Raw genomic sequence first — 13,265 nt, forward strand, 5'->3', positions numbered from 1 at the left:
GAAAGTTTTAGCAGAATTGTGGAAGTTTCCCATTCATTTCAATGGGACAAATTAAAGGAAAAAAGTGTAATATTTTAAAAAGTATAATAGTAATAAACACCAAAAGTCATAGCCGGCATAAGCAGAAAGAGCAGAACAGTTTAGAGTTTGAACGGTGAAAATAGCACAAAAATTGTGGAAGTAGATCCACGGCGAAAAGTGTACGGAAACACCCGGAATAATAAAGAATAAAGAGAAACAGGAACTCAATAGTGTGGATGCCTATTAAGGCATCCACACAATTAACAAACAAAACTGCAAAAGCTACAGAAAGAAAAAGTTGATGACAGTGAGGAGAGAAGAGAGAGGGACCAAGACGTCAACTGGCAACCTATGGATATATGTATGTCCTCAGTCAGATACCAGATACACTGTGATCAGATCCTTCGTAGGAATGTTAAAGAAGTATTATTGGGTTTTTATTAGTGTCTGCTCACCAAAACTAATTTTGAACCCTTGGGTTTGCTTGCTAGCTTTTATTTTTCCCTACAACCTAATGACACATTACTTAATGACTTAATTAATTAGTGCAGTCAGTGACTGTTCCCATGGAATATGCACTGGAGTTCAATAAGGTAGTTCTTCCACAAAATGCACTGAAATGCTCTGTGAAAATTTGAGAAAACTGGTAGAAACACGTTCTGTCCGTCATTCTGTTGTTCTAGCTATGATAGGTATTGAAGGTAACTGTGATGTTACATGTTTATAACACAGAAATTAAACCAAAATATAAAAACTAATTGTGTAATTGTGTAATTCTACAGGTGTGGTCATAGAGTCTCTTTTGCATTTTGTGGGTATTTGTCAGAAAACAGGACACGAGATGAATGTTACTGGAGGTAAACTTACTTTTTTTTCAGTTGCTATAGATATTCTATATTATGTGTAGCTGTGCGCTCAATATTGATTTATTTATAGTGCATCAAAACGGATGTTGTTGGTGTGCTTCCCATGATGCCTTCAGGTTTTCAGAGCATTGCAATCACAAGCAGAGATGGAGTGTTGTTTGCATGCAGTGCGAGCACTCCTCAATAAAGCTACGTGAACATGGCAGGATGTGAATTGTGCTATTTTAGTGAATGATACAAACATAACAGAGACCCACTTATTGAAGACCTTTACATGAGGGCTGCTGGTTTTTCATATATGTGGCTAAACAGAAAAATGGGAATGGGAAAAGTAGAGGAGCTTATGTTAGTGCAGGAAAGATTAGTCCAATAATTGATGAGCAGTAGACGTTAATTAACGAATTTAATGCTCAGTGAATGCTCAAGTAATCAACTGAAATAACAAAATCTGTTGCTTTTTTTTGAGTGTTGCAAATTCTTGCAAATCCTGTTGTTGCTGATTGCCGCAAGTTCCTTATTCATGTCTGTGGTTCTCAGGTTCACTTCCAAAGGGTTTTCTACCCCTTTGTAATTAGGAGAAACATCATATTTCGATAGAGATGACAGCAATTTCTAACAATTTGGACTATTTCATCATCTCACTGGGACTTTCTACATGAATTGCAGCCTTACGGTAAGGTTGTGATTAAAAGGATAGTTCAAAACCGCAGACCTGCAGATTATTAGCATCCATTATTCATGAACTTTGTGGCGATTTATTCATGTATCGTGATGAGAACCAGCCCCATCACTCAAGTGAAAGGAGAAAAAAAAATACTCCTCTCACTGCACAATCCACAGCCAAAAAATGACAACACTTTTAAATGGCTTGCTGTGCCTATGAAGTTGTGCTAATCCTCTCGTAAAGATAAGACAACGTGAAGTGATGTGATGAAACTTAAATGAACCTTGTGGGAAAACATAATTACAGTTTGCATTGCAGCAGCCAATAGGATGCAAATAGAGCAATGTAAAGGTTAAAGAAACAGACCCAGCCCTGGGTCAAGGCTTGAACATTTGAGAGGTGAACCCTGTCCTTTCATTCACATGTTTTTAGATGCCTTTTGATTTGTGCACAGCTGTCACGCTTGAGGGAGTCAAAGGAAGCAAAGTGAATTGTCCTGCAGATATAAGGCTCAAGGGAGCCAGTATACCGCTGGTGCTCAATGAAGACATAATTCCATTTTCATTTGGCTGGATCACGTAAAATCTAACACGATAGAGGCTGCTGAGCCAGTGACAGCTTACTGCTTGGAATTAATGATGAAAGCCTCACAATGTAGTGCTGATTCTGAATGTGAAAATGAAACGCATGTTCCAGTTACATCTTATTAGTTACTGAAAGTGGATGTCTTTAGCCCCCCGCCAGATTTATTTTAAACCCTGCTGATTTGTTAAGTCTGCCCTAACTAACAACAAAATGATCAGTCTATAATTTCAATGGTAGGTTTATCTGAACAGTGAGACACAGAACAAAGACAAAAAATCCAGAAAAATGCATTTCAAAAAAGTTACAAACTTCTTCGCATTTTCATGAAGGAAATAGGTAGTTGATCCTCAATATCAATCAGCAAGATTTCTGGCTCACAGGTTTATTTTACGCAGGTATCTATTCAGATTCTAAACTCTGCACCATGTCCAAGCCCAAAGCACTTTCCAAAGATGTCAGTGACAAGAATGTGGACCTACACAAGGCTGGAATGGGCTACAAGACCATCGCCAAGCTGCTGGGTGAGAAGGTGACAACAGTTGGTGCCATTATTCGCCAGTGGAAGAACCATAAAATAACTGTTAATCTCCATCGGTCTTGAGCTCCATGTAAGATCTCATGATAATGAGATAATAAGAGCAGTGTGGAACCAGCCCAGAACTATTCAGGAAGAACTTGTCAATGATCTCAAGGCAGCTGGTACCATATTCACCAAGAAAACATTTGGTAACACACTACCCCGTGAAGGACTGAAATCCTGCAGTGCCTGCAAGGTTCCCCTGGTCAAGAAAGCACAGGCCTGTTTGGAGTTTGCCACTGAACATCTCAATGATTCAGAGGGGGACTGAGTGAAAGTGTTGTGATCAAGTGAGACCAACATTGAGCTATTTGGCATCAACTCAACTTTGGAGGAGGAAGAATGCTGCCTATGACTCCAAGAACCCTGTCCCCACCGTCAAACATGGAGTTGGAAACAGTATGCTTTGGGGTGTTTTTCTGCTAAGGGGACAGGACTACACTGCATCAAATGGAGGATGGATGGGTCCATGTACCATCAAATCTTGGGTGAGAACCTCCTTCCCTCAGCCAGGGCATTGAAAATGCATTGTGGGTGGGTATTCCAGCGTGACATGACACGGCCAAGGCTGAAGAAGAAGCTCAAGAAGAAGCATAATAAGATTTCGGAGTGGCCTCCAGACCTTAATCCCATAGAAAATCTGTGGAGGAAGCTGAAGGTTACAGTTGCCAAACATCAGCCATGAAACATTAATGACTTGGAGAGGATCTCCAAAGAGGAGTGGGACAAAATCTCCCCTGAGATGTGTGCAAAACTTGTGGCCAACTATAAGACACATCTGACCTCTGTGATTTGTCACCAAGTGCTGAAGCACATTTTGCAAAGGGGTCAAATACTTATTTCCTTCATGAAAATGCAAATTAATTTCTAAGTTTTTTGAAATGCATTTTTTTGTTGGCTATTGTTTTGTCTCTTACTGTTCAAATAAACCTACCACTGAAATTATAGACTGATCATTTCTTTGTTAGCAGGTAAACGTACCAAATCAGCAGGGGTTCAAATAATTTTTTTCCCTGAGTATATGTTCCCCTGATGTGATGGGATCTGAATGCGTTAGCTTTGTGTCTGACTGAACACTTTAAAGCAGGGGTGTCCAACTCCAGGCTTTGAGGGCCGCTGTCCTGCAGGTTTTAGAGATCACCGTGGGTCAACACACCTGAATCAAACGACTAGTTCATTACCAGGCCTCTGGAGAACTTCAAGACATGTTGAGGAGGTAATTTAGCCATTTAAATCAGCTGTGTTGGATCAAGGACACATCTAAAACCTGCAGGACACCGGCCCTTGAGGCATGGAGTTGGACACCCCTGCTTTAAAGGTCATGACAGCAATCACAACTATCCATGCCTCACCTGTCAAATCAGGTAAAAAAAATGCAATAAGATTAAAACAATCCTCTGTGATCCAGAAGAAGGCTTTTTCCCTTTGACCCTGTGTGAGAGGGGCATAGCAACATCTGCAGCATCCGACATCCACACATTGCTCAAATGATGAAAAGAATGGAATTTAACTCAACTCAACTCTAATCAATTTTATTTATATAGCAGCAAATCACTACAACAGTTACCCCAAGGTGCTTTATATTGTAAGGCAAAAACCCTAAAATATTAGAGACAAACCTTAACAATCGGATGAGACCTATGAGGAAGGACTTGTTGGAAGGAGGAAAAAAGTCCCTTTTGAACTGGAAGAAAACTCTGGGCGAACCAGGTTTGGACGGAATAGAATGTTTAAAGGTATGCTCACCCTCCTGTAGTTAAAAAGTTGTTATTATGAGGAACATTAACGTAAAAGTAGCCCATGGCAGAGCATGGCAGAATGCTGTCACATCTCTGAAATGGGGCAATCTTTGGCTAATGAAACAGCTTCAAAAAGCAGAGGACTCTTCTCCATCAAAGGAATAATTCATACTTGCAGTTAAGGGGGACAGAATCTCTCACGTGGCAGAGGTGATCAGCATTAACCTGCAATGTCTTCGGTTCAAAACCGGACCGTCTAATCACTCTGTACTTGTTACTGCAGACAAACTTTTTTCATAGTTTGCTTTAAAAATGTTATTTAATTTGTCTATTTATAGGGAGGACATTACTATGAATATGCCAGTTTGAATCAACTTTCATCTTCACTCCTTTGGCAAGATGCTCTCCAGCCAATTAAGCTTAGAGTTAAGTCACAGAAGCAGGATAAAAGCAACGATACAAAGAGCTTTTTTTTCTCACACTAAAACGTAATGTCATGCTGCACACACTCATAAGGCACAATTTATCCCACAGTGTTTCATAAAATACTTGTAAATACACCCACACAGAGACAAGCACAGCTATTAGGCAAACAGCAGAGGACATGGGGCAAGTTGGTAATAAGATACCAAAACAATAATGACAAAAGATCAAAAATACATCATTTTAATGTGCACACTGAAGTCACATAACCGTAGCAGCTGCGGCTCAACAGCTCTGGCAATAGGCTTTCAAGTGTGTAGTTAAATTAAATGCTATCAAACATACCTTATTATTAAAAGCACTGAGTCAAATTCTAAAAACTGGGTCATTTATGTGGGTCTTTAAGTTTTGCAAACATTGAAATTCAAAATATGCATCTGTGTGGGAGGACAACAACAGTCACTTCAAAGTGTTTTAAATTGCAAGATAAAGACCCTAAAATATTAGAAAGAAACCCCCACAATCAGATGGCGACAGTGGGAAGGAAAACCTCTCTTTTTAACAGGATTCAGTAAGGGCTGTCTCAGTGTTCACTGTGGCACAAAGATGCGTTTTAAGCCCCACAAACACGCACTGTTTGAGTCCTGCTTCTACTCCTGATGAGCAATGCTTGCCTTAAAGGTGATGTGCTACATTCTGTGCGCAGGCTCTGCTGTAAACCTCCGGACTTCTCGCATGTCTCTGTGTTTAATCAGAGGACTCAGTCAGCACATGGCCAGCCCCGGCCTTGTCCTGTCAGATACTCTCATTCTCAAACAGACTCGCTGTGGCAGGCCGGTGTTAGTGAAGGGAGCATCCCAAAAACCCTCTGGCTGGGCCATCCAGCACCCACTGATGCTTAGCTGTATGGCAGCGCTGAAAGAAGGAAATCTTATGAAACACACTGTAGATGACTGTTTCATTATATTCTTTTTTTAAGATCTCAGTGCATGCCACCACATGTCTGTATGATCAATTTGTATAATTAAACCAGTCTATGTTTTTGCTTAACCCTGTATCTGTATCGGAGCCTTTGTAGTCACTATGCATTTTGGGTCTTTGTGTCATTATTTTCATAAGCATGTAGTCATTATCTTTGATTTGTAGTTCTCAACTGTTTTTTTTTGTAACTTTGTTAGTGTTGTTCAGTTGTCATTTACCTTCTAATCAGTGACTTTGTGTCTATTTTCAGTCATTATGCATCAATTTGTAGTCATTTATGTCTCTTTATGATTTTTTTGTCAGTTGTATCTCTTCTTAGTCGCTTTTGCGTCTCACTGTAATCGTTTTGATGACTGTGGCCTGGAATTACATCTGGCTGTTGCTCAAATCTTGCTCCTCCTCCTGCCCCTACAAACTGAAAGGATATTATTGTTGATGAAAAGAGAACTGTTTAATTTTGATCTTGTTTTTCCAGTTTGGGTTGTATTCCCAAGTGAGCCACCTGACACGGTCGGCTCTGTGCTTGTGATATTGTCTTCATCTTTTTCTTGAAGATTACTACTAATGCTTCCATTCACAGGGTGAGGAGAGGAATATTGACATTAGCACGATTTAAGATGTTGATTAAGCCAAGTTATTCTGCCTTGTAATAGAGTTTGGTGTTGTTTATGTGCTCAGAGTCTTATTTCCCAGGGGAACAACCTGATCCAGGCTGTTGTCTTCATGTATTGATGCAACTATCTCCTTTTAAATTTTCTTATCTTGATGTTTTCTTTTTATTAATTCATATCTAATTTAATACAAGGGTTGCATGAATAATTAAAGTGTTACTTGCATTTGCATGCAAATGAATAAAACTGCTTTTGGATTAATTTGGGTGTATAGATCCTGGTGAAAGACGTTTGTCAGCCAGCCAGTTCAATTAATGCACCCGTGTTCATCTTATGCTGCTTTTATTTGCTTTTCCACTTCTTATTCTTTGTTTATTACTGTTACAAGTACAATTTCTTCTCTCCCAGGACTACAGTAGCACAAAATACTTCCTCCTGGAAACTGAGGTTTTTGTTAAGAGAAGCTTACAATATTCCTCCCTATAACTGAAAATGCCCTGTGTCTCTTTGTGTCTATCAGAGATGGACTCCTTGCGTATTTTGCTCTACTCGCTCATCTTCCTGCTCAGCGTCTTCGGCAACCTCCTGATCATCGTGGTCCTGATGCTGAACAAGCGCATGCGGACGGTCACCAACTCCTTCCTGCTGTCGCTGGCGGTCAGCGACCTGATGATGGCCATTTTCTGTATGCCCTTTACACTTATCCCCAACATGCTAGAGGACTTCATCTTTGGAGCCACCATGTGCAAGATTGTCACCTACTTAATGGGTGAGCATGAGACTTTTGATACCAAACCTGAGCTGAACTGTACACTCTTAGTATATGAGGCATTTAAAGAGATCCACTTCCTGTGCTGTTTTTCAAAGAAGGGATCATCTGACCTGTGTGTTTGTAGGGACTATTTTAGGGTCTTTATCTTACAGTATAACATGCTCTGAGCAACTGTTTTTATAAACTGGTGCTACATAACTGAACTGCAAAGCTGGCTCATTATAAGAGCACAACACATCAAAAGCCATGATTGACAGTGAGGCGGATTGCTGTAGGAAGGGAAAATGGATCACTGTCTTGTGTGCAGCAAACAACAGCAGCTAAACACCAGTGCAGAAGTCTCACACTCTAAAGAAATTAGTAAAAACAAAACCCACTGTGGTCACTACAATAAATGCTACCTGTTTAATGGATTTAGCTGAATGGGAGATGTGACATTTATTTGCCTGTGATGATCATCTATCGGCAGAGTGGAGCTTGGAAACCAAACAAACCCTCTGAGAGTAACTTGAAAAAGGGGTTTACAAGATGGAAGCAAGCCATATGCTAGCAGAGTGTAATCAAAAGCAGAGGAAAAGAACCAAAGAAGTTGTTTTATGTAAATATGAATACAGGTGGGCCTTGGCTCTATACTCATTGCTCATGCTCCAGAGTTGCTGCCAATTTTTTTGGATGCGTCAGCCATTGTGTGCTACTTGGAAGGTCAGTGGTTTATTCCCCAGCTCCTCCAGGCTACATGTTGAAGTGTACTTCCGCAAAATAATAAACCCCAGACTTTATGAATGGGTGAATGTGGTTTGTAGTCTAAAAAGTGTTTGAGTGCTCAGTTAGAGTTGAAAGGCACTATATATATATATATATATATATATATATATATATATATATATATATATATATATATATATATATATATATATATATATATCCATCCATCCATTCGCTTCCGCTTCTCCTTTTCAGGGTTGCGGGGGGCGCTGGAGCCTATCCCAGCTGTCATATATATATATATATATATATATATATATATATATATATATATATATATATATATATATATATATATATATATATATATATATATATATATATATATGTATATATGTATATATATATATATATATATATATATATATATGCATGGAATAAGAAAAGTAAAAAGGCCACTTTTGTACGTGTAACTGTTGTGTTCCTGCTCTGTGTCTGACAATGAATGGTAAAAGAAACACAGACCTCCAAGTCATTAACTTGCCCGCTCCAGCTCCTACAACAAAATACAAACAGTATGGAAGAGGGTTAGCTTAACCCACCACAACTTCCAAGCCAGCAAGAAGGATCTATTCATGCTAGCATAGACTGTGCCTATAACACGTATGTGGCAGACATGTACTACACATTTACAGCATCTAGCAAAGACAGGCACAGTGATGACAATAATTGAACTAAAAACACAATCGGAAACATCAGGGTGGCTAAATATAAATTATATGTGTGTTTTACAGTGCTGGTAAAGAAATGACACCAACCTCTCCCACAGGGGAATTGTAGAAAAGGGGAGAGGCCAAAGGGTTACCCTGTATTTATAGGGTTGCACCGAAGAAGAAGAATGAGGAGGGGCTCTAACTGATAATGAACCACAGGCTTGGAGGTCCTAAAAATCAGGTATAAAAGGAACGGTTTGTCTAGAACACATTTTGTGTAAATATAACAATATGTAATTTATGACCTGGTTACATACGGATTGGGCTCATTATTTCAGAAATCTTACACAACTAGCACAACCAGAATAAGGGAGAGTTTACATTAATGTGATTATTATCATGTTCTTTTTTTTAAATTAAATATATGAGATCCATTTGGTCATTGGGCTTTATGTGTTTTATTCTTCTAAAAGAGAAATCTGGCCTTCTTTTGTGACTCACAGCTGATCAGACCCTGTGATCCCCCTGCCGAAAATTGCTTGATATTTAACAAGGGTCTGTCTCGCAAAGAGGCTTTTCTCTTGGCTTCTTTTAACCATCACTCTGAAAGTGCTCGAACAGTCACACATCTTCAGGAGTGTGACTTAGCGATGAGCTGGCTCTCATCAGGCCAGAGTTGAGGTGCCACGTGAGGCCTGAGTCAGACTGAAAGCAAAAGAGAGTGCCACGAAACTGAGATAGACTGCAGTACTTTGTCTCTTTGCTCCACTTTGAGCTTTTGAATGGTCGAGAAACGATATCGAGCGGTCAGGATCGCAATCCTATTATTGTTTCAGAAATGCAACGTACCATCTGTGAGGACAGGCTTGCCGAATCTCCTTTTCAATTACTGGGCTCTCTCAGCTGTGATAAGGAGGAAGAGAGCAGGAGGGGCAGCTGCTTTGGACTTAAAATACAAACTTTTTGGTTTTTTGATCACTTTTCTTTAATTTTATGCTTGTTTTAGTTAAGCTACAAAGTAGTCTCATAATGAATGAGTGAAATGATGAAGCACTGAACCACAGGAATTAGCATGGTGTCTTCTTCTGCAGATGTTGATCATTCTTTGCTGCATCTATGCAAAAAAACTGTCAAAGCATTTCATTTTCTCCCTATGAAATGATTAAGATGTCTTAAAAGATGATGAGGGAACTCTTCTAGCAGGGTAATGCATTTGAAGGAGTCACTCTTGGTGAGATAACCTCAAATGATCTACAGAGTTACCACTAGTCTTTCTATTCTCTGGATTGGACATGGTTGCTAACATGTCACTATACCTAGTCAAAAAATATGTATTGTGTACACGTTTGTACACCCATCCTTCAGAATACTGCTCATTATAATGCACCGATCAGACACAACATTAGAACCAGGTGAACTGAAATACAGTGATCATCCTGATACATATTCAGTTTTCTGCTGCTGATCAGTACAGCACAAGCTTTTTTTATTGAAAGGTGAAGACCATAAAATATAAGAGCATAACTGTAACAATCCAAAACTAGAGACAGTGGGGAAAAACAAACTCCCTTTTAAGAGGAAGAGACCTCCAACAGTAAAGTAACTGCTGGCACACCAAGAGGCCATCTCTTATTAATACACTTTATCGCCAAAAGTATTTTCTGCCTTCAAACTCACGTGAAATCGAGTTAAATCCCATTCTTAATCCATTGAGTTTAACATGATGCCACATCACCCTTTGCAGCTATAACAGCTTCAGCTCTTCTGGGAACGCTTTCCACAAGGTTTGGGAGTATGTTTATGAGAATTTCTGGCCATTCTTATAGAAGCAAATTTATGAGGTCAGACACTGATGTTGGACAAGAGTCTAGAGTCCAGTGGCAGCATGGTTTGTACCAGTTGGTCAGCCATGGAAACTCGTTCCATGAAGCACTCTACCTGCTGTTCTTGAGCTAATCTGAACTCTACGTGAAGTTTGAAGGTCTGTAGTGATTGCCTCTGTAGAAAGTTGGTGACCTCTGCTGAGCCCGCTCTGTGAATTTACATGGCCTAGCACTTTGTGGCTGAGTTGCAGTCTTTCCCAGTTTCTTCCAGTTTGTTATAATTCCACTAACAGTGGATTGTGAAATAGTTAACGGCAAGGAAATTTTATGACTCATGACAGTTTCATGACAGTATTCACTGAGCTCCTGAGAGCAATCCAATCTTTCACAAATGTTTGTAGGAGCAGCTTGCATTCCTAGATACTTTATTTTATACACCTGTGGCCATGGAAGTGATGGGAACACCCATCACCATGGATAGGTGATTTAATATTCATAATGTAGCAGCATAACTGCAGAGTAGTTTAAGGCCACCGGCTTCAAGCCCAACTATCTAAACTAATTAATCTTTATCAAAAGACTGATTTTAAAATTAGAACTGAGAGCTGGTTCCACAGGAGAAGAGTGTGATAGCTGAAAGCTCTGCCTCTCATTTTGTGTTTGGAAACTCAAGGAAGTATTTTATTGGATAATATGAATTTAATAAAAGACAACAATAATTCATCAGAACATTGTATTTGAAGGGATGATTTTTCATTTTTCAACGAACCCGACACCCCAACTCAGCACCTAATCTCTCCATTTAAATTGTGGTCTGATTGGATTATTGCCACTAGGGATGGGTACCGGTGTCCGGTGCCATGATGGCACCGGTTCTGACATAAACGGTAGTAACCAGACCGAAAAGCAGCGCACATTTCGGTGCTTTATTTCGGTGCTTTTTTTTCCTGAGCTGTGATACACTTCTAGCCAATAATTTTACGTTTCCGAGGATAGTAGGCGGGGCCAGGTACGTACGTTCTGTTAGAGCAGAGCTACAGATTAAAATGCTCAAGGCGAAGCGGTCAAAAGTCTGGCTGTACTTCACAGCAAAAGATGCAAACTCAGCAGCCTGCAACAAGTGCTTTAAGCTGCTACTGTGATACTGTCAAAGGAGGTAACACCAAGAATCCGATGAAACAGCTGGCGACGCATAGCGTTTTTTTTAAAAGCCCAGAAATGCGCCGTATTTGATAGCTTGCTGCGAGACCTCACACCGTGCACGTCGGGTGGGTTGCCAGTTATCGGACCCGGAGCAACATCCCCCAAAAACCCGAAGAATAGAGTCCTGGCCCCTAGCCCTGCCAGTGTAGCAGAAATGATGAGGATGATGATGCAGCAGCAGCCGTTCTTCTCTGCGTGAGTAGCTTCATGTTGTTCGTGTGTAATTTACGTTGAGTAGGCTAACCACGTTATTACATTAATGCATGTAAGGTGAACTAGCAAACATAGCTACATGCGGCTGTCTTCTTGTTTGATGGCAGATACTCCCTTCACCCTGGCCAAAAAGGCTAAAATGACCAAAGAAAAAGTGGGAAACAGTTAAACATGAGAGGTTTTTGGATAAAGTTTGTGTTTTTTCCATTGTTTAAGCACTGCTTCCAGCCAAGAGTGATGCCATATATGCCCCATAGCTGCAGAAAAGGCTAACATTGTTATCTTTTTACAAAAAATCAGGTAAACATGAGAGGTTTTTGGACAAAGTTTGTGTTTTTTCCATTGTTTAAGCACTGCTTCCAGCCAAGAGTGATGCCTTATATGCCACATAGCTGCAGAAAAGGCACACATTGTTATCTTTTTACAAAAAAAACCAGCTGAACATGATAGGTTTTTGGACAAAGTTTGTGTTCTCCATTCTTTAAGCACCGGTTCGAGCACCGTTTAAGCACCGGCACCATTTCAAAAGTACAGATTTGGCACCGGTATCGGATAAAACCTAAACGATACCCATCCCTAATTGCCACAGACACATGACTGGACTGACAAGAAACCAAACTTCTGTCAGGCCAGTTCATATTTCATGCAGTACAATTGAAATCCCAGCAGTCATAGCCCTGGTCTCATCAGGCAGTGAGATCAGAAACTAGTGAAAGTTAGAAAATGGGAACAGATATTGAGAGAAAAGGAGAGGAAGGACCTGAGCTCAGTCTTGAAAAACAAAGTGTTATTCATAATTTCCTGTCTTAAAGAGTCCTATTAACAGTCAACTTTCTTTTTGGCATTTCCTCTATCCCCCTATTATAGTTGCTTGTCATATTGAGAGCTGTAGGTTTTTTTTGTTTGTTTGTTTTAAACCTTTGATTTTTCTGCCATTTTTGGGTCATGTGTTTGACCTATGGTTGTATTGAATAATTTCTTAAACCAAGATTCTGAACCCTGCAATGTCTAAGAAGATGGCAAGTGCTCTGACCCTGTCCCTGTATTTAGGCAAGAATGGTTTTCAATTTACTGAGGGTTAGAATCCATTCATTTTCTATTCATCTCTGAGGCCCAGTGGCAGCAATCTAAGCAGAGCTGCCCATGCCTCCTTCTCCTCAATCACCCATCATTTAGGATAAACAAGCTGTTTTCAGGGCAATCGAGAGATGTATCTCCAGAATGTCCTGCGTGCACCCTGGGGTCTCCTCCCTGCTGGACATTCTTGAAAAACCTCACCTAGGTGGTCTCCAGGAGGCATCCTAGTCAGCCGCCTCAGCTGGCTCCTTTCCCATGTGGAAGATTAGCAGCTCTACCCTGAGCTTCTCCC

General features: G+C 40.1%; 1 protein-coding gene across 1 annotated transcript in view; it reads left to right on the top strand.

The window, feature by feature from the left end:
- Positions 1 to 13,265, top strand: part of LOC308394123 (cholecystokinin receptor-like) — a gene marked incomplete at its 5' end in the record, with an annotated part of 74,743 nt that overhangs the window by 24,024 nt on the left and 37,454 nt on the right. The window contains one exon of the mRNA XM_080878295.1: positions 6,988 to 7,236. Within this exon, the coding sequence (XP_080734421.1) occupies positions 6,988 to 7,236 (249 nt within the window). The remainder of the gene's footprint in view (positions 1 to 6,987; positions 7,237 to 13,265) is intronic.

The sequence above is a fragment of the Rhamphochromis sp. 'chilingali' genome, assembly GCF_963969265.1.
Source record: "Rhamphochromis sp. 'chilingali' genome assembly, chromosome: 3".
Taxonomy (NCBI): Eukaryota; Metazoa; Chordata; class Actinopteri; order Cichliformes; family Cichlidae; genus Rhamphochromis; species Rhamphochromis sp. 'chilingali'.